The 22,083-nt window shown below is 45.1% G+C and overlaps 1 protein-coding gene across 2 annotated transcripts in view; it reads right to left on the bottom strand.

Moving 5' to 3' along the window:
* The window catches only part of DOK7 (docking protein 7), a 112,045-nt gene extending 92,805 nt beyond the window's left edge, over window positions 1–19,240 (bottom strand). For both annotated transcript variants that reach the window (XR_012668210.1, XM_048849030.2), the window contains exons 1-3: window positions 19,037–19,240; window positions 18,810–18,855; window positions 4,734–4,964 (exon numbers count right to left, since the gene is read on the bottom strand). Coding sequence is in view for 1 of the 2 variants with exons in the window: in XM_048849030.2 (XP_048704987.2) it covers window positions 4,734–4,964; window positions 18,810–18,855; window positions 19,037–19,090 (331 nt within the window). In the remaining variant the exon portion in view is untranslated. The remainder of the gene's footprint in view (window positions 1–4,733; window positions 4,965–18,809; window positions 18,856–19,036) is intronic.
* Between the last annotated feature and the right edge of the window lie 2,843 nt (window positions 19,241–22,083).

The following is a 22,083-nucleotide window of genomic DNA, read 5'->3' on the forward strand; positions in this document are numbered from 1 at the left end:
AAACTGACCAACTTCCTAAGGATTACCTTGATCTAAAGTATTACTACATATTTAAAATATTAAAATATTTAAAATTTCCTCTGCATCAGAGGTGCACACTAAGCCCAAAAACTGCCTACTCATCACTAAAATCCACAGGGAAAGCACTAAAGAACCAATTCTTATAACTATTCTTCCCTTCTCCTTGACTAGATTTTCTCACCTTTAAAATGTCAGGAAATTTAACAGCATCTGATCTTTGCTTCTCATATAAGTATTCTGCTGTGTTCTTCAATAAATTACCATCTAGCTGCCAGACAACTCCTCATCTATACCTGCATTTGATAATTTCCCTAAGGTCCTAGCAGAATTAGCCAGAAAGTAATTCAAGAGAAATGTAAAAGGAAGCCAGAGAGAGAACTCACCATAGCTCTACTTATGGCGTGGCTCCAAAACACTGCTGGGGAACAAATCTGTGTTCAGGTGATATTGCTTGTCTGCTGTGTGATTATTACCACTTATTTAGAAAAATCCAATACACTACCAAAGTGAAACCAAATCATCGCTGATTATAGAATGTTCCTTATTCAGTCTTACATCAACTTAGACATCACTCGGACGTTACTTCTGTTTGTACAAGATGGAGCTTTGTAAGTAGCCCTAGTTTAGAGGCTACCAGACTATGAGATTAGTGGTTCTGTTCCACCACATCTAAATGATGAACAGGGTAACTAATGGTTGCAAGCTCCAATTGCTGCATAAATAAAAAATCGACAGCTAGAGTTCCAGAATCACCCCTAAAATGTGCCAAGTCAACACCTAGATTTAAACACACCCAAATTTGAGGAAAGTTTAGATCTGGATAGAAACTTTGTGGTATAGGCCCAACTCTGATGTAGCTGTAGAAAGCAGCAGTCTTTCCTTCCTGAAATGTAACTTTTACAGTGTAGTCCCCAAACCTCCACTCCCACTCTACACAGGAATACAGGCATTGTCACCCTGACAGCAGGATTGTCTGGCTATGTAGATTCCCTCCTCAGGCCCTACGCTACTAGCACTCCTAGCTATCTTCGAGACACCACTGACTTCCTGAGGAAACTACAATCCATCGGTGATCTTCCTGAAAACACCATCCTGGCCACTACGGATGCAGAAGCCCTCTACATCAACATTCCACTCAAAGATGGACTATAGGCCATCAGGAACAGTATCCCCGATAATCTCATGGCAAACCTGGTGGCTGAACTTTGTGACTTTGTCCTCACCCATAACTATTTCACATTTGGGGACAATGTATACCTTCAAATCAGCGGCACTGCTATGGGTACCCGCATGGCCCCACAGCATGCCAACATTTTTATTGCTGACTTAGAACAACGCTTCCTCAGCTCTCGTCCCCTAATGCCCCTACTCTACTTGCGCTACACTGATGACATCTTCATCATCTGGACCCATGGAAAAGAAGCCCTTGAGGAATTCCACCAGGATTTCAACAATTTCCAAACCACCATCAATCTCAGCCGGGACCAGTCCACACAAGAGATCCACTTCCTGGACACTACGGTGCTAATAAGCAATGGTCACATAAACACCACCCTAAACCGGCAACCTACTGACCGCTATTCCTATCTACATGCCTCCAGCTAGACCATACCACACGATCCATTGTCTACAGCCAAACTCTACGATACAACCGCATTTGCTCCAACCCCTCAGACAGAGACAAACGCCTACAAGATCTCTATCAAGCGTTCTTACAACTACAATACCCACCTACTGAAGTGAAGAAACAGATTGACAGAGCCAGAAGAGTATCCAGAAGTTATCTACTACAGGACAGGCCCAACAAAGAAAATAACAGAACACCACTAGCCATCACCTTCAGCCCCCAACTAAAACCTCTCCAATGCATCATCAAGGATCTACAACCTATCCTGAAGGACGACCCATCGCTCTCACAAATCTTGGGAGACAGGCCAGTCCTTGCCTACAGACAGCCCCCCAACCTGAAGCAAATACACACCAGCAACCACACACCACACAACAGAACCACTAACCCAGGAACCTATCCTTGCAACAAAGCCCGTTGCCAACTGTGTCCACATATATATTCAGGGGACACCATCATAGGGCCTAATCACATCAGCCACACTATCAGAGGCTCGTTCACCTGCACATCTATCAATGTGATATATGCCATCATGTGCCAGCAATGCCCCTCTGCCATGTACATTGGTCAAACTGGACTTTCTCTACGTAAAAGAATAAATGGACACAAATCAGATGTCAAGAATTATAACATTCAAAACCAGTTGGAGAACACTTCAATCTCTCTGGTCACTCGATTACAGACCTAAAAGTGGCAATTCTTCAACAAAAAACTTCAAAAACAGACTCTAGCGAGAGACTGCTGAATTGGAATTAATTTGCAAATTGGATACAATTAACTTAGGCTTGAATAAAGACTGGGAGTGGATGTGTCATTACACAAAGTAAAACTATTTCCCCATGGTTATTTCCCCCCTTCCCTCCCCTGCTACTGTTCCTCAGATGTTCTTGTCAACTGCTGGAAATGGCCCATCTTGATTATCACTACAAAAGGTTTTCCCCTCCCCTGCTCGCCTGCTGGTAATAGCTCACCTTACCTGATCACTCTTGTTACAGTGTGTATGGTAACACCCATTGTTTCATGTTCTCTGTGTATATAAATCTCCCCACAGTATTTTCCACTGCATGCATCTGATGAAGTAAGTTGTACCTCACGAAAGCTTATGCTCAAATAAATTGGTTAGTCTCTAAGGTGTCACAAGTACTCCTTTTCTTTTTGCGAATACAGACTAACACGGCTGTTACTCTGAAATCTCTCATTTCCCTCAGTTTTATAGTTAGCTCCCTTAATTCCACTGGATCCTCTAACCCTGCCTCTCTTGCCTCTCTCTCCCACCATCATCTCACTAGCTCCCTCTGTATCTACTCCCTCTGCAGAACACTTCTGGAGGAAACTCTCCACTCCAAGTTCACCCACTCCTCATTCTGTTCTGCCATCTTCCTTGAAAAATAGCTCCAGTCCTCCTCCCTAATGGTATCCCATACCTACAACCACCAATGCTCATTTGCCACCTTTTACTGCCCCCTCAAGTCCTTAACCACCATCCTTAAATTCATAGATTCCAAGGCCAGAAGGGACCCTGGTGATCATGTAGTTTGACCTCCTGCATAACACAGGCCATACTACCTCCCCCTCAGCCCAGGAGCTCGTTGACTTCAAGGAGAAAATTGTCAGGTTCTCTTGTAAGTTTCCTCCATCCCCTCCTAATATCCTTTTCTCCTTTACCTCAGTCAGACTCAGGTATCTTGCTCACTGTCTATTTCCAAACCGCCCACCCCTCCCCGTTTTGCCCCATGGCATACAAACACATTTTACTGTCCCCATCCTCAAAGAACCAAACCTCAAACAACTACTGTCCCATTTCCCTGGTTTCCTTCACATCTAAACTGAATGGACTGTGTACACCCACTACCTTAACTCCCTCTCCTCTAAATCCCTCCTGAATTGCCTCCTGTCTTGCTTCTGCACTCCACTGAAACTGTTCTCCCCAAGGCCTCCAAAGAGCTCTTCCTGACCAAGTTTTACGTACTCCATTCTGTCCTTTCAATAAGCCCTGTCCTTGCTCTGCCAACTGTGCCAACCTTCATGCCTCTCCAGTTCTTTCCCCAACTCCTATCTCCATGCCTTCCACACTGCCCCCTATGCCTGAAACAACTTCTCTATCCTGATACAGCAGGTTCCCCCTACACCTCATTCAGCTCACTTCTACCACACACACACACCCCATGCACACAAACTTATACTACACGTTTTCCCCACCCCAACACTGCATTAGAATGAAATCAGGAAAACAAAACAAACCCTGCCAAGCTTGCACCCTCCTCCACAATTCTCAGTGCATCTAGAGTTATCTGCATCTGTCTTTTAGACCATAAGCTTCCGAGGCAAGGGTGTCTTTGTATAGTGACACGCCCATCGTCAACACTTAACAGGTGATAAATTATACATAAATAATAATGATCATCAGTAATAATAAATGTATGGTCCTAATGCTTTACCAAACACTAAAAGCCAATTACCCTGGATTATCCCCATATAATAAATTGTCGGCCACTACAACGCATTTCAGAGCTACAGATCTGAAAATGAAGGACATAGTAGATTAAAGTTAAACGTACAGGTGAGAATGGCATCTTTACTATGAGATTCTCCCATTACATGTATTTGAGAGGGGATGTTCAGCAGCACTGCTCATTATCTAGTCTATCAGACAGAACTGGGAGTGGGTATTAATTCCTGGGTTCTAATCATGGCTCTAACACTCATAGTTTTTGTCCTCCCTGAGCACAAGGATTTGTCATGAATCCATGTGCTATAGACACAATTAAAAGCTAAAGTTGACAAACCTCTGACTTGGATAGCTAGGACTAGAGCCCTGGCCCCTCAGCTCCACAAAACACAAGCCTTTAATACCTGAGCCAAAGAAGATAGTAGAAGCACGTTGCAGTTATTACCTTACCCTCTCTGTGGCACACCTCTAGTGGGCAGTACACACACGTTACACACTGCATGTGACAGCTGACCTGGAGCGCACAAGGAAGTGAAGGCTGTTGGCTCCAAGGCCAGTGACAATCTGGGCCCTTTCAACTAAGGGTTTTGTTTGCATTCTTTCCAAAAGAGAAGACTGTGACAAGACAAAGGTTACCTTCCCCCAAACTGTAGCGAATCCGTACATCCCATGCATACATAGTTTCCTTGTTGTCAAATCCCAGCATCACGACTTGAGATAGACAGATGATAGCAAGTGTGTGATTTAAGCCCTCATAGGAGAGCCCAGGATCCAGGCCACAGATGTCTTCTAAGGTCACACTGCTCCTCTCCTTATGTCCTTTGGCTCGCTCAGATTTATCCTTGTACACCAACATGACTAAACAATCTGAAAGAAGCAGAGCTGTCAGAGAACCTGACGCGTAACGGAACACAATTCTCAGTACTCGACTTGAGAAAACACATTTGCCAACTGTGCCATAGGCTGGCTCAATTCAGTTTTCACTCCGTGGAAACTACTAAAAAAAATTGTAAAAAGTGAATATTTTCCAGGCTGTTTTTAAGGTGACTTAAGACAGACAGAGAAGAATATTTCTTGCAGATGACTGTCTCTCTCCAGAATTCTGCCCTTCAGCTTAATTTCCTGTCAAAACTATGCTTAAATCGTGATTTTTAAAGTTATAATCTTACTTTTATAACGATAAACAAGATCAAGGGTAAAGAATCTCTTCTGGATAATGCCAATAATGGATCAGGTAGAGAATCACTTAAAGCTATGCCCTCTCATTTTTACCTAGCATTCACACTCATATTTCCTTTCTTAGAATTCACTGTGTTCTGAAGTGCAGGATTTGATGTAGGGCCCAAATCCTGCAATTCCCTGTGTGCAAATGGACTGCTGAGCCTGGGCAGAGCCCCACTGACTTCAGGGGGCACCATGCAGGCACATCAGCTCACTCTTGCACAAGAAGTTGCAGGCTTTGGGCTTAAATTGTATAAATCAACATTTGATGCTTTATGTTCAATTTCTTTTTATTCATGGTGTCTGTGTGAGCCCCCGTAGGATGTGTCCAGGACTTGTATTATTTGTTTAAGATTTGACATTTGTGTTTTTATTTTGATGCTATTATACTGTTGGTGCTCTTTTGATAACAGTAATTGTTACACTTTTTACATTATGTTTTAAAATCTAGTCTCACTGTAAGTTCCATCATTATGACGCTCTTCCTTATCTCAGGCTTATGCGGGTGCAACAGACTGTACACCCCTGTATTCACCCCTTGCGCACTACTGTAATAATCTTTGTACAAAGTATGCCTTGTGGGGTATCATTTGAAAACTTAATTTGCTGGTCATTATGGTCCTGGTAAAATACATCTAGCAACATTGTATGTAAATTACAAAATTCCACTTTATGGTATTACTAAAACATATTCCAAGTCTGGGTAGTGGTCAAACCAGTTCCTCAGAGACAAAAGGCAAGCTGATGCCTCAGGCCAGGTGATAACAAGGTCAATGGGCCATTACTTACTAAATGGTCATTCTTTGGCAGGAAAGGGGGCATGAGCGAAAAATGTTCCCATCCACACAAACTTTTTGTCTCCTGAATCTCAGCTGCAGATGCTTCTCAAAGGAGGAAGAGAACTATAAAAAGAAAGGGGAAGACATCCAAAGAGCACCCCTCTCTCTGTCCATTGAGTCACTGCACCAGAAGGAACAAAGGAAGTAGCTGTTAAACAGCAGAAGGGGTCCTGGCCTAACAAGTTTGGCCAGTAAGACTGTTGAGAGCATGTGGCGCGGAAAACATTTACTTCGAATTTAACATTGCTTGTTAAATGAGACATGAGTTGTGTTTTATCTTTGTTTTGCTTGTAAGCGTTTCTGATTTGTATGCCTCATTAATTGTAGTGACTTAAAATTCATCTCTTTGTTGTTTTATCTAAACCAGAGTGTTTGCATTGAAGAGTTTGGGAAACTCCACTTGGGATAACAGGATTTGTTCACATCATTTCTATTAATAAAATGATGGTCTATTAATAAAATGATGAGCATGTCCAGGAGAGGACTGGGCAATACAAGACGTACATTTCTGGGGAAATATCTGGGACTGGGAGTCTGCTGCAGTATACTTCAGGCTGGTAAAAACCTGGGCGCAACTGTCAGTAAAGTGCATGTAAAAAGAAAAGGAATACTTGTGGCACCTTAGAGACTAACCAATTTATTTGAGCATAAGCTTTCGTGAGCTACAGCTCACTTCATCAGATGCATTCAGTGGAAAATACAGTGAGGAGATTTATATACACACAGAACATGAAAAAATGGGTGTTTATCATGCACACTGTAAGGAGAGTGATCACTTAAGATGAGCTATTGCCAGCACGAAGGGGGGGAGAAAACCCTTTGTAGTGATAATCAAGGTGGGCCATTTTCAGCAGTTAGCAAGAACGTCTGAGGAACAGTGGGGAGGGGAGGGAAATAAACAAGGGGAAATAGTTTTACTTTGTGTAATGACTCAACCACGCCCAGTCTCTATTCAAGCCTAAGTTAATTGTATCCAATTTGCAAATTTTAATTCCAATTCAGCAGTCTCTCACTAGAGTCTGTTTTTGAAGTCTTTTTGTTGAAGAATAGCCACTTTTAGGTCAGAAATCGAGTGACCAGAGAGATTGAAGTGTTCTCCAACTGGTTTTGAATGTTATAATTCTTAACATCTGATTTGTGTCCATTTATTCTTTTACGTAGAGAAAGTCCAGTTTGACCAATGTACATGGCAGAGGGGCATTGCTGGCACATGATGGCATATATCACATTGATAGATGTGCAGGTGAACGAGCCTCTGATAGTGTGGCTGATGTGATTAGGCCCTATGATGGTGTCCCCTGAATATATATGTGGACACAGTTGGCAACGGGCTTTGTTGCAAGGATAGGTTCCTGGGTTAGTGGTTCTGTTGTGTGGTGTGTGGTTGCTGGTGAGTATTTGCTTCAGGTTGGGGGGCTGTCTGTAGGCAAGGACTGGCCTGTTTCCCAAGATTTGTGAGAGTGATGGGTCGTCCTTCAGGATAGGTAGTAGATCCTTGATGATGTGTTGGAGAGGTTTTAGTTGGGGGCTGAAGGTGATGGCTAGTGGCGTTCTGTTATTTTCTTTGTTGGGCCTGTCCTGTAGTAGGTAACTTCTGGGTACTCTTCTGGCTCTGTCAATCTGTTTCTTCACTTCAGTAGGTGGGTACTGTAGTTGTAAGAACGCTTGATAGAGATCTTGTAGGTGTTTGTCTCTGTCTGAGGGGTTGGAGCAAATGCGGTTGTATCGTAGAGTTTGGCTGTAGACAATGGATCGTGTGGTATGGTCTAGGTGAAAGCTGGAGGCATGTAGATAGCAATAGCGGTCAGTAGGTTGCCGGTTTAGGGTGGTGTTTATGTGACCATCGCTTATTAGCACCGTAGTGTCCAGGAAGTGGATCTCTTGTGTGGACTGGTCCAGGCTGAGATTGATGGTGGGATGGAAATTGTTGAAATCCTGGTGGAATTCCTCAAGGGCTTCTTTTCCATGGGTCCAGATGATGAAGATGTCATCAGTGTAGCGCAAGTAGAGTAGGGGCATTAGGGGACGAGAGCTGAGGAAGCGTTGTTCTAAGTCAGCAATAAAAATGTTGGCATGCTGTGGGGCCATGTGGGTACCCATAACAGTGCCGCTGATTTGAAGGTATACATTGTCCCCAAATGTAAAATAGTTATGGGTAAGGACAAAGTCACAAAGTACAGCCACCAGGTTTGTCGTGACATTATCGGGGATAGCGTTCCTGACGGCTTGTAGTCCATCTTTGTGTGGAATGTTGGTGTAGAGGGCTTCTACATCCATAGTGGCCAGGATGGTGTTATCAGGAAGATCACCGATGGATTGAAGTTTCCTCAGAAAGTCAGTGGTGTCTCGAAGATAGCTGGGAGTGCTGGTAGAGTAGGGCCTGAGGAGGGAGTCTACATAGCCAGACAATCCTGCTGTCAGGGTGCCAATGCCTGAGATGATGGGGCGCCCAGGATTTCCAGGTTTATGGATCTTGGGTAGCAGATAGTATACCCCAGGTCGGGGTTCCAGGGATGTGTCTGTGCGGATTTGTTCTTGTGCTTTTTCAGGGAGTTTCTTGAGCAAATGCTGTAGTTTCTTTTGGTAACCCTCATTGGGATCGGAGGGTAATGGCTTGTAGAAAGTGGTGCTGGAGAGCTGCCGAGCAGCCTCTTGTTCATATTCCGACCTATTCATGATGACAACAGCACCTCCTTTGTCAGCCTTTTTGATTATGATGTCAGAGTTGTTTCTGAGGCTGTGGATGGCATTGTGTTCTGCACAGCTGAGGTTATGGGGCAAGTGATGCTGCTTTTCCACAATTTCATCCCGTGCACGTCGGCGGAAGCACTCTATGTAGAAGTCCAGTCTGTTGTTCACTCTCCTTACAGTGTGCATGATAAACACCCATTTTTTTGTGTTCCGTGTGTATATAAATCTCCTCACTGTATTTTCCAGTGAATGCATCCGATGAAGTGAGCTGTAGCTCATGAAAGCTTAGGCTCAAATAAATTGGTTAGTCTCTAAGGTGCCACAAGTACTCCTTTTCTTTTTGCGAATACAGATTAACATGGCTGCTACTCTGAAAAGTGCATGTAAGTCATTCCCAGCTATGGATGAGCAGTCCAGAAGTGGAGGCAACACCAGAAAGCAGTGTAAAAGACACCACAGGTTAGAGAGCACAGGTGATACAGCTACTCACCAGTCTAGATTATACCCTGGGTATGGCAATGGCATAGCGTCAGGACAATGGGATGGCCAGCTATGACTGGAGCTGGAACAGGCACAAGCAGGGTCAGGAGCACTGCATCAGAGCTACCAGGCAGCAGGGAGTATCCCTGACAATTTAGTGACATTGAGTGTCTGCTTTCATTAGGAGCCTAGCTAGCTATCTTGGGGTCACCTGATTAGACTCCTGCTTGTGGATTCGCTGGATCCCTAGGACTCCCAAGTAATTACCTCAGATGACTCATCAGACTCAGGCTCATGATGACTCATCACACAAAGGCATCAACTCCTTGCAGGGCTAACCACTGCTGTAATTTATAATGTGCAAGTGGGCAGTTACACTTGCTTGCAGCCCCACAGACATCAAGGGGGCTTTTTATAGGCACATCAGCCCATCTATGCATTGTAAAGTGCAGGTCCAGGGCCTAACTCAACTGAATTTCATGACCCTAGGATTAACGCACATTAACGTACGCATTTTGTATGCATTATAGACATGCATATGGTTTTCCATGTGCTTCATGTCATAGCCAGCAATTTCCTTAATTTCCTAAAATTAAGGTATTAAATATTAAAAGAGCTAGTGTTGACATCAGTAGTAAAAGTACTGTTGTCTCATATTAAGTCATCTTTGTGATACTCTAAATTTAATGAAAAACATGTTTTTAACTTGATAGTGTAAAAATCCCTACAACATTCCTTATCTATGTTACAAATAACACCACTGTTGTCAACTCCATGCAGTCAAAATTCATGAATTAGGCCTCCAATCATGAGATTTTAAATATAATAAATGTGGGATTATTTTTGTTTGCTTTCTGGTTTCTGAAATGTTAGGCTTCACTTGAATAACACTTCCAAGCTTTTTCTCCACAACCATGAAATATACTTTAAAAAAGAAAAAGAAAATGAAAAAGAAAAGAGAAAGAATGAGTTGTTTTAGAGTAGCAGCCGTGTTAGTCTGTATTCGCAAAAAGAAAAGGAGTACTTGTGGCACCTTAGAGACTAACAAATTTATTTGAGCATAAGCTTTCGTGAGCTACAGCTCACTTCATCGGATGCATTTGTTAGTCTCTAAGGTGCCACAAGTACTCCTTTATTAAAGGATGAGTTGTAATCATATGATTCCAGGACCTAAGGGTTCAAGAAAAACACCCAATATGATCAATCTCACAATAAAAACCAAAAGTGAGCAAGACTGTAACACCATAGTTGATGAAAATGAAAAGGATTCTTTTTTTAAAAAAATTTACTTTTCCCTACTTATGAGATTCAATTTGTCACTCCCCCGTTTCTCAGACTAAATTTCCATTGACTTCATTAGGAACGTTGCCTGAGTGAGGGCTGCAAGGTTAGGACCATATCATTCATTTATTATTTGCATTTATTTCAGTTTGGACAGTGAAAACGGATGAGCCAGTAGTAACCATTTTGTTCATGGTCAGCGTCACTGTTTTTGAGTTCTAGCAGAACACTGCAATGTTTGAATTATAAACACTTCAGGGGGATATTTCTTTGTTTAAAAAAAATCTAGTGGATCTTCTTAATATCATAGAAACATTTGTTTTGGTTTTAAATTTTGTAAATTCTTCAGGTTTACAAAATGTAAAATTGGCAGCAGTTTGTCCCAACACTCTCTGGGGTGGAAATGGAAACAAACCCCAATCCTGCAATCCGATTCTCCTGGGCAGACTCCTAAACCTGCATGCAGTCCTGTTGACCCCCATAAGACACTAGTTCCAGGGTTAAAAGTGTCCAGGATTTGTCTGTGCTATCAGATTGCAAGATGGGGGCCACTGTTATTAAGAAGTATTATAGTTGCCATGTTGTCAACTTCCATTATTTTAATCATAATTCTTGTGGTATTTGGAGACAGCTCATGAAGACAATGACTATGTGAGACACTCAGCTTTTTTTCTTAAGTACATTTCTACCTAGAGCTGGCGGGACACACAAACACACACACACACACACACACTATTGTCCCAACCTGTGAAAAATTTTGAGATTTTAAAAAGTTTCCCATTGTGCAAAGAAACAAAAGCAAGATCTTTCTCAGATTTTTGTGAAGCACGAGAGAGAGAGAGAGGGTATGTCTACACTGCATCGGGGCAAGAGCCTCCCCATCTGGTTCCACAGACTCATGCTAGCAGGTCTCACACTACCATGCGAAAATAGCTGGGCAGATGTTGCGGCCTAGACAGGAGCTCAGACTCTGAAGCTGGGCAGGGCCTCCAGATCCTGAGCTGAAAATGCCATCATGACTAAACAGAGTAAAAGAGACAGTGAGAGACAAAAAGACATCTTTTAAAATTGGAAGTCAAAGCCTTCTGGGGAAAACAGAAAGGAGAATAAATTCTGGCAAGTCAAATGCAGAAGGATAATTAAGCAGCCCAAAAAGAAATTTGAAGAACAATTAGCAAAAGACACAAAATGTAACACCAAAAAAATGGTAAGTACATGAGAAGCAGGAAGCCTGCCAAGCAATCAGTGGGGCTACTGAATGATCAAGTTGCTAAAGCAGCACTCAAGGAAGACAGGGTTGTTACAGAGAAGCTAAATGAATTCTTTGCATCAGATTCCCACACCTCCCTCAGCCATTCTTTTCAGGTGACAAATTGAGGACCTGTCCCAGGTTGAGTTGTCAACAGAGGACATTTGGGAACAAACTGATAAAGTGAACAGCAATAAATCACCAGGACCACAGAATCATAGACTATCAGGGATAGAAGGGACCTCAGGAGGTCATCTAGTCCAACCCTCTGCTCGAAGCAGGACCAATCCCCATCCCAGCCAGGGATTTGTCAAGCCTGACCTTAAAAACTTCAAAGGAAGGAGATTCCACCACCTCCCTAGGTAACGCATTCCAGTGTTTCACCACCCACCTATGAAAAAGTTTTTCCTAATATCCAACCTGAACCTCCCCCACTGTAACTTGAGACCATTACTCCTCATTCTCTCATCTGCTACCACTGAGAACAGTCTAGATCCATCCTCTTTGGAACTCCATTTCAGGTAGTTGAAAGCAGCTATCAAATCCCCCCTCATTCTTCTCTTCCGCAGACTAAACAATCCCAGTACCCTCAGCCTCTCCTCATAAGTCATGTGCTCCAGACCCCTGATCATTTTTGTTGCCCTCCGCTGGATGTTTTTCAATTTTTCCACATCCTTCTTGTAGTGTGGGACCCAAAACTGGACACAGTACTCCAGATGAGGCCTCACCAATGTCGAATAGAGGGGAACAATCACGTCCCTCGATCTGCTGGCAATGCCCCAACTTATACAGCCCAAAATGCCATTGGCCTTCTTGGCAACAAGGGCACACTGTTGACTCATATCCAGCTTCCCATCCACTGTAACCCCTAGGTCCTTTTCTGCAGAACTCTTGCCTAGCCACTCGGTCCCTAGTCTGTAGCAGTGCATGAGATTCTTCCGTCCTAAGTGCAGGACTCTGCACTTGTCCTTGTTGAACCTCATCAGATTTCTTTTGGCCCAATCCTCTAATTTGTCAAGGGTCCTCTGTATCCTATCCCTACCCTCCAGAGTATCTACCTCTCCTTCCAGTTTAGTGTCATCTGCAAACTTGCTGAGGATGCAATCCACGCCATTCTCCAGATCATTAATGAAGATACTGAACAAAACCAGTCCCAGGACCGACCCTTGGGGCACTCCACTTGATACCGGCTGCCAACTAGACATGGAGCCATTGATCACTACCCGTTGAGCCCGACAATCTAGCCAGCTTTCTATCCACCTTGTAGTCCATTCATCTAGCCCATACTTTTTTAACTTGCTGGCAAGAATACTGTGGGAGACCATTGCAAAAGCTTTGCTAAAGTCAAGGAACAACATGTCCACTGCTTTCCCCTCATCAACAGAGCCAGTATCTCATCATAGAAGGCAATTAGATTAGTCAGGCATGACTTGCCCTTGGTGAATCCATGCTGACTGTTCCTGATCACTTTCCTCTCCTCTAAGTGCTTCAGAATTGGTTCCTTGAGGACCTGCTCCATGATTTTTCCAGGGACCGAGGTGAGGCTGACTGGCCTGTAGTTCCCCGGATCCTCCTCCTTCCCTTTTTTAAAGATGGGCACAACATTAGCCTTTTTCCAGTCATCCGGGACCTCCCCCGATCGCCGTGAGTTTTCAAAGATAATGGCCAATGGCTCTGCAATCACATACACCAACTCCTTTAGCACTCTCGAATGCAGCGCAATCCGGCCCCATGGACTTGGGCTCATCCAGCTTTTCTAAATAGTCCCGAACCACTTCTTTCTTCACAGAGGGCTGGTCACCTCCTCCCCATGCTGTGCTGCCCAGTGCAGCAGTCTGGGAACTGACCCTCTTTTTCCACATCATCTGTCAACTAGGTTGCCTACCCCATTCAGTAAGGGGCCCACACTTTCCTTGACTTTCTTCTTGTTGCTAACATACCTGAAGAAACCCTTCTTGTTACTCTTAACATCTCTTGCTAGCTGCAACTCCAGGTGTGATTTGGCCTTCCTGATTTCACTCCTGCATGCCCGAGCAATATTTTTATACTCTTCCCTGGTCATTTGTCCAATCTTCCACTTCTTGTAAGCTTCTTTTTTGTGTTTAAGATCAGCAAGGATTTCACTGTTAAGCCAAGCTGGTCACCTGCCATATTTACAATTCTTTCTACACATCGGGATGGTTTGTCCCCGTAACCTCAATAAGGATTCTTTAAAATACAGCCAGCTCTCCTGGAATCCTTTCCCCCCTCATGTTATTCTCCCAGGGGATCCTGCCCATCAGTTCCCTGAGGGAGTCAAAGTCTGCTTTTCTGAAGTCCAGGGTCCGTATTCTGCTGCTCTCCTTTCTTCCTTGTGTCAGGATCCTGAACTCGACCATCTCATGGTCACTGCCTCCCAGGTTCCCATCCACTTTTGCTTCCCTTACTAATTCTTCCCGGTTTGTGAGCAGCAGGTCAAGAAGAGCTCTGCCCCTAGTTGGTTCCTCCAGCACTTGCACCAGGAAATTGTCCCCTATACTTTCCATCACCCTTGTAGCTCACACTTCTAAACTTAATCCAGAGACTCTCAGGTTTTTCTGCAGTTTCATACCGGAGCTCTGAGCAGTCATACTGCTCTCTTACATACAATGCAACTCCCTCAACTTTTCTGCCCTGCCTGTCCTTCCTGAACAGTTTATATCCATCCATGACAGTACTCCAATCATGTGAGGTATCCCACCAAGTCTCTGTTATTCCAATCACATCATAATTCCTTGACTGTGCCAGGACTTCCAGTTCTCCCTGCTTGTTTCCCAGGCTTCTTGCATTTGTTTATAGGCACTTGAGATAACTTGCTGTTTGTCCTGCTTTCTTAGTATGAGGGAGGAGCCTCCCCTTTTGCGCTCTCCTGCTTGTGCTTCCTCCCAGTATCCCACATCCCCACTTACCTCTGGGCTTTGGTCTCCTTCCCCCGGTGAACCTAGTTTAAAGCCCTCCTCACTAGGTTAGCCAGCCTGCTTGCAAAGATGCTCTTCTCTCTCTTCGTTAGGTGGAGCCCATCTCTGCCAAGCACTCCTCCTTCTTGGAACACCATCCCATGATCAAAGAATCCAAAGCCTTCACTCCAACACCATCTGTGTAGCCATTCGTTGACTTCCACAATTCGACAGTATTTACGCAGGCCTTTTCCTTCCACAGGGAGGATGGACGAGAACACCACTTGCACCTCAAACTCCTTTATCCTTCTTCCCAGAGCCACGTAGTCTGCAGTGATCTGCTCAAGGTCATTCTTGGCAGTGTCATTGGTGCCCATCTGGAGAAGCAGGAAGGGATAGCGATCCGAGGGCTTGATGAGTCTCGGCAGTCTCTCTGTCACATCGTGAATCGTGAATACCATTGTGACCAGATGGTATTCAGCCAAGAGTTCTGCAGTTTCATATTTGAGTTCCTTCAGAACTTCTAACTATGACATGTAACTTATCACTTAAATCAGCCTCTGTACCAGATGACTAGAGGATAGCTAATGTAACGCCAATTTTTTAAAAAGCCTCCAGAGGCTATACTGGCAATTACAGGCCAGTAAGCCTTAACTTCAATACCAGGCAAATTGGTTGAAACAAATAGTAAAGAACAGCATGATAAGAGACATAGATGAACACAGTATGTTGGGGAAGAGTCAACACTGCTCTAGTAAAGGAAATCATGCCTCACCAACATACTAGAATTCTTTGAGGGGTTCATAAATATGTGAACCAGCGTGGTCCGTTTGATGGAGTGTACTTGGACTTTCAGAAAGCCTTTGGCAAGGTCCCTCACCAAAGCTCTTAAAGTAAGCAGTCATGGGACAAGGAAGGAAGGTTCTCTCATGGATCCATAACTGATTAAAAGATAGGAATAAAGGGTCAGTTTTCACAGTGGAGAGAGGTGAATAGTGGAGTCACCCAAGGATCTGTACTAGGACCTGTGCGAGTCAAAAATGATCTGGAAAAAATGATAAACAGTGAGGGGGCAAGGTTTGCAAACAATAATAAGTTACTAAAGATAGTTAACTTCAAAGCAGACTGTGAAGAGTTACAAAGGGATTTCACAAAACTGGGCGAGTGGGCAACAAAATGGCACTTGAAATTCAATATTGAAAAGTGCAAAGTAATGCACACTGGAAAACATAATCCCAACTATACATACAAAATGATAGGGTCTAAATTAGCTGTTACCACTAAAGAAAGAGATCTTGGAGTCACCATAGATAGTTTGCTCATCCGCTCAGTGTGCGCTGGCAATCAAAAAAAGCTAACGGAACGTTAGGTACCATTTGGAAAGGGATTGATAATAAGACAGCAAATATCATAGTGCCACCATATAAATCCACTGTAAGCCCACACCCTGAATACCGTGTGTAGGTCTCGTCATCCTGTCTCAAAAAAGATATTAGAATTGGCAAAAGTACAGAAAAGGCAACAAAAATGATATGGAGTATGAAACAGCTTCCACATAAGCAGAGATTAAGAAGACAAACCGTTCAGCTTGGAAAAGGGACAACTGAGGGAAGATATGATAGAGGTTTATAAAATCATGAATGGTGTGGAGAAAGTGAACAAGTGTTTTTTTTACCCCTTCATATAACACACAAAACGGGGTCCCCAATATAATTAATAGGCAGGAAGTTTAAAATAAATAAAGGAAGTACTTCTTCACACAACACACAGTCAACCTGGAACTCATTGCCAGGGGATGTTGTGAAGGCCAAAAGTGTAATTGGGTTAAAAAAAAATTAGATAAATTCATGGAGGATAGGTCCATCAATGACTATTAGCCAAAATCAGCAGGGATGTAATCCCATGCTCTGGGTGTCCCTAAACCTCTGATTGCTAGAAGCTGGGACTGGACGACAGGGGTAGGTAGATCATTCTATAAATTGTCCTGTTCTGTTCAACACCTCTGAAGCACCTGGCACTGGTCACTGTCGGAAGACAGGATACCGGACTAGATTTACATTGGTCTGACCTCGTATGGCTGTTCTTATGTTCATTAGAACATATCGAACCATAAATGAAATTCTTACAGTAGTTGACAGCTTAGTCAAATACGAAACAGTGTGGTCTACACTGCCAAATTGTTAATCTCAGCTCAGGTTTCCTAGCTGAACGCTTCACAGTAGCTACTATTGCATAATCATTGTGTGTCCCACCTTTGGTTTTCAATGTTTGGTTTTGTGACCTTTTGTTTTAACCTCTTCCTAAAGATGTTTTAATAGACAACATCTATACAACAAAATGAAACATCACAATCTCAGGGTTTCACTGGGGGAGTGCATTTCACAAACGTATCAGGACCCATAAGGAAGATTAGTGCAATTTACCACCTCCTTTCTCCTTGATACAGAAATGCACCCCAGCCCCATCTACAGGGTGCAGATTCCCTTCCCAGCATGCTGTGCTGTCTCTTAAGTGAAATAAATAGATAATCTCAAGCAGGGATCATTAGCTTTAACTTCCATAGCTCACACTTACTTCCAAGCGAAACAACAGGAGCTGCATGTGCTCGTTTTTTATGAATGTTAGGTGTGGCGCTCTGACGCCTGGCAAGTTGCCGTTATAGGGCTCAATTGGGCAAAGAATGGGCGTCCCTCCAAAGAGGTGAAAAACAGCTGAAAAAACTGCATTGTACATTAACTAACAGAAAGCCTCACAGACATTTTGGATTGCATTCTTGCACCTGTTAGCAGAAACAGCTGCAAATGCGAAGCTGAAGAGCTTTACCGTAGAACTGTTTAAAGAAATGAAAACTAAAAACACATCAAAGCAAGAGCACCCTGGTTTATGGGCATTCAACAATCATGGTCGATTTTAAATAATAAAAATAATACATTTTAAAGTGTAGAATAAGCATTCATGTTTTATTGATCTGCCACTTTCTGAAGAATCTAGTTTCCTACTTTGAGTACCTAAAGTCAGGAATCTAAATTCATATTCGGAAGCCTGAACATTAGCTTTATGAACAACAAACTTTGGGTGCTAAATAGAGACGTAATCAGCATGTAAATATTAATAAAAACAAGAATTTAGATTACTTAAACAATGATACATGTACCTAACTTTAGGCATGCTCATGTGAAAAACGGACCCTAAAGAAGATAAGATATAAACTAAAGTCCAAAGCCAACCAATAGTTCATAGTGATTCCAAAATCAGCTTTCAGGTGATGCAGGCTCACATACATATGCACAAGACAAAACATGACTTTGCAGTCCATGTGACACTGAAAAATATTTCCAGACTTGAAAATATAACAACACAGTTCTGTGGGAGCCTTCAACTACATGATTTTCAAACTGCCCCAATAAGTTCACTAACAATTCAGGAACCACCCCTTCCACCAGGGGAAAAAGGCCACCTCGGAAGTGGTCAGATATTACAAGAGAGGAGGCCCAGATCAGATGGATCGAACAACCCAGCTGCTGTTGAACAGGGAACAGAAAGGCTCCACCCGAGTTGGAGCCAAGGGGGTAGCAAGCAGCCCCGAACAGATGAGATGTGGGAACTTGAAAAGAGAGAGTCCCGCGCCGCTGCACCAGCTTGGAGCCGGCAGTGACCCCCAAGAGGTTAAAGCGAGCCAGCCAGCCAGCCAGCCAGCCCTCGAGGGGAGGAACCACGAAGCCCGCCAGGTCCCCGCGCTAACCCGTTGCCTTTCCCCTTCTCTCTTTCAGTTCCACTTTGGGGCGCCCTCCATATCCTCTCTTGCTATTTCTAGCTGCTCGGCGCCCTGCCAAGTGACTGGCTGCTAGAAAAGGAGGGAAGAAGGAGAAACCAGCCCAGCCCCGTGTCTGGGGTGCGGGGTTTAATCTCCACACACCCGGCCCCCGGCGGGGCGCGCTCCCAGGTCTGGCTCTTCTGCCAGGAGCCCGGGGGAGGGTGATTTGTCTCCCCAGAGGAGCTGCCCACTCCCCCGCCCACAGCCCGCGGCGGCACCTACCTGCTACCGGGGAGGGTTTGCGCAGCACCAGCCACCTATTCTTCCACTGCGGAGAAACAAGGAGACATCAGCGTTAGCCCGCGGCCAGCTCTCCCCTCCCCCGCCAGCCAAGCAGCCCCCGGGGCTCGGCGCCCTGCCGGGGTGGGGAGAGAGGGGGCAGTCCCTGGGGGCGGGGGGTAGGAGTAGGGCCCCCCCCCTGCAAAGCGGGAAGGCTGCAAAGCGGGGACCTTTTTTCCATCTCTCAATTTGACATGACCCTCCACCACCACGGAATCCGTCATCTTCAGTCATGATTCCGGAGCCAGACAGCTGCTCCCGGCGCGGCGCGGCGCGGCGCGGCGCTCGCTCGCTCGCTCCCGGGGCCGGGGCCGCGGGGTCACTTTCAAAATAGCTTTATTAGCTCGCCGCTGCACGCGGACAGCCCGGGGGCTGGGGGGGGGGCGCCAGCCGCAGCCCCGCGCTCCCTGCGGCGGCACGGCCGAGCCAGTGCACCCCCCCCCGCCCCCTCTTGCCTCAGGGGGGCTGGCTGCGCTCTGGCCGGGCCGGACTCAAGGGCTCGGACCGGTGCTTAGACACGTTTTGAAAGATCCCCCTTGTCCCGAGCATCGGGGGGTAGCCGTGTTAGCCTGTTCCCACGAAAACAAGGAGGCGGCCGGTGGCACCTTTAAGACTAACAGATTTTCGTGGGTAAAAAAAAACAAAAAAACACTTTTTTCACCTCTGAAGAAGTGGGGTGAGGAGGGGGGTTACCCACAAAAGCTTATGCCCAAATAAATCTGCTAGTCTTAAAGGTGCCACCGGCCTCCTTTCCCTTAGCGCAGGGGTGGCCGGCCTGTGGCTCCGGAGCCACATGTGGCCCTTCAGACGTTAACATGCGGCTCCCTGCATAGGCACCGACTCCGGGGCTGGAGCGACAGGCGCCAACTTTCCAATGTGCCAGGGGGGCACTCACTGCTCAACCCCTGGCTCTGCCCCAGGCCCTGCCCCCACTCCACCCCTTCCTGCCCCCTCCTCTGAGCCTGCCATGCCCTCGCTCCTCCCCCTTCCCCAGAGTTTCCTGCACACCACAAAACAGCTGATCGGGAGGGAGGGGAGGTGCTGATCCGTGGGTAGGAGGCCCTGGGAATGGAGCGGAGTGGGGCGGGGGAATGCTGACGTATTACTGTGGCTCTTTCGCAATGTACATTGGTAAATTTTGGCTCCTTCTCAGGCTCAGCTTGGCCACCCCTGCCCTAGCGTTGTGAGCAGGGGGCAAATACGCAGCTTGCCACAGCCCTGAACTTTGGGAGAGGCGCTTGGCTGTTTAATGGGCCAGGGTGAAACACTAGATTGCCACCTACCCTAAGGCAACTTAACCGCTGTTCCATGGGATGAAGCGGTGCACCAGTCCCAACACCCCACAGGAACCCTGAGAACTGGGTTTGGACCTTGAGCTAACCCAGCGTTGAGCTCTGGGCATCGCATCAAGCACTCGCATAGTCCCGTGAAAGGCCAGCGGGAGTCCTCATGTGTTCAGCATTGTGCACAGGCATAATGGGCTGGGCTGGGCTGGGCTGGGTCGGGTCAAAACCAGGGCGCTGAACTCTGCCGTGGAGAGTCATCGCTACTTTTCATAGGCAGGAAGATCAGCCTAACGGACAAGAATCAGGATTAAGACATAAATACTTACTTCATTATCCTAATGAGCATGAGCAATGCTCCCTACTGCCACTCTAGCTCCATCCCCTTAGATTAGAACTTGGGCACGTTCATTCTGTTAGAAACCGAAACATTTTGTGGTTCATCTCAACCCAGAGGTGAATTTTCCCAGTAAGTCTGAGCAAACTAGCTACGCCGTGCCCATTGAGGTACAGGCACTACATAATTGCTGTACATGTTTATTATTTATACTGGAGCAGATTTCCCAAGGCACAAAAGGCAGTTGAGCACCAGCTCCCATTTAAAACGAAGGTGAGTTAAGCAGTTGCGTCTCCGAACTCCCTCACAGTGCCCAACAGTGTGTTAGGTACCTTAAATTCAGACTAAGACAGGTCTGCCCCTGGAAGAGTTTACAGTGCCAAGCCTCCCTCTTGCAATCCAGTGCACAGATCCATTATAATCAGTGGGGCACTGCACAGGTGCAAGGATCCACAGCTCATCGAGATCCGTTGCAGGACAGAGGGCTATATGAACAAAAGGTAAATTCAGAATAGGTAAATTATACCAAACAAAGAGAAGCTCTCCTCTCCCTTGGAGGAATATACAGCCCAGTGTGCTATAGCTTGACTCCTTACAAGAGGAATTATCTGCCACCAGATTAGTGGAAAACAATAAACACAGAATCATAGAATATCAGGGTTGGAAGGGACCTCAGGAGGTCATCTAGTCCAACCCCCTGCTCAAAGCAGGACCAATCCCCAACTAAATCATCCCAGCCAGGGCTTTGTCAAGCCTGACCTTAAAACTTCAAAGGAATTAGATTCCACCACCTCCCTAGGTAACGCATTCCAGTGCTTCACCACACTCCTGTCAAGGTTCCTTCCCCACTCTGAACTCTAGGGTACAGATGTGGGGACCTGCATGAAAACCTCCTAAACTTACTTTTACCAGCTTAGGTTAAAACTTCCCCAAGGTACAAATTAATTTTATCCTTTGTCCTTGGAATATCCACTGCCACCACCAAACTCTAACTGAGTTTACAGGGAAACGTAGTTTGGACACGTCTTTCCCCCCAAAATCCTCCCAACCCTTGCACCCCACTTCCTGGGAAAGGTTTGGTAAAAATCCTCACCAATTTGCATAGGTGACCACAGACCCAAACCCTTGGATCTGAGAACAATGAAAAAGAATTCAGTTTTCTTACAAGAAGACTTTTAATAGAAATAGAAGTAAATAGAAGTAAAGGAATCACCTCTGTAAAATCAGGATGGTAGATACCTTACAGGGTAATTAGATTCAAAACATAGAGAATCCCTCTAGGCAAAACCTTAAGTTACAAAAAGGACACACAGACAGAGATAGTCATTCTACTCAGCACAATTCTTTTCTCAGCCATTTAAAGAAATCATAATCTAACACATACCTAGCTAGATTACTTACTAAAAGTTCTAAGACTCCATTCCTGGTCTATCCCCGGCAAAAGCAGCATATAGACAGACAGAGACCCTTTGTTTCTCTCCCTCCTCCCAGCTTTTGAAAGTATCTTGTCTCCTCATTGGTCATTTTGGTCAGGTGCCAGCAAGGTTACCTTTAGCTTCTTAACCCTTTACAGGTGAGAGGATTTTTCCTCTGGCCA

The sequence above is a fragment of the Caretta caretta genome, chromosome 4 (genome assembly GCF_965140235.1).
Source record: "Caretta caretta isolate rCarCar2 chromosome 4, rCarCar1.hap1, whole genome shotgun sequence".
NCBI classification, from domain to species: domain Eukaryota; kingdom Metazoa; phylum Chordata; order Testudines; family Cheloniidae; genus Caretta; species Caretta caretta.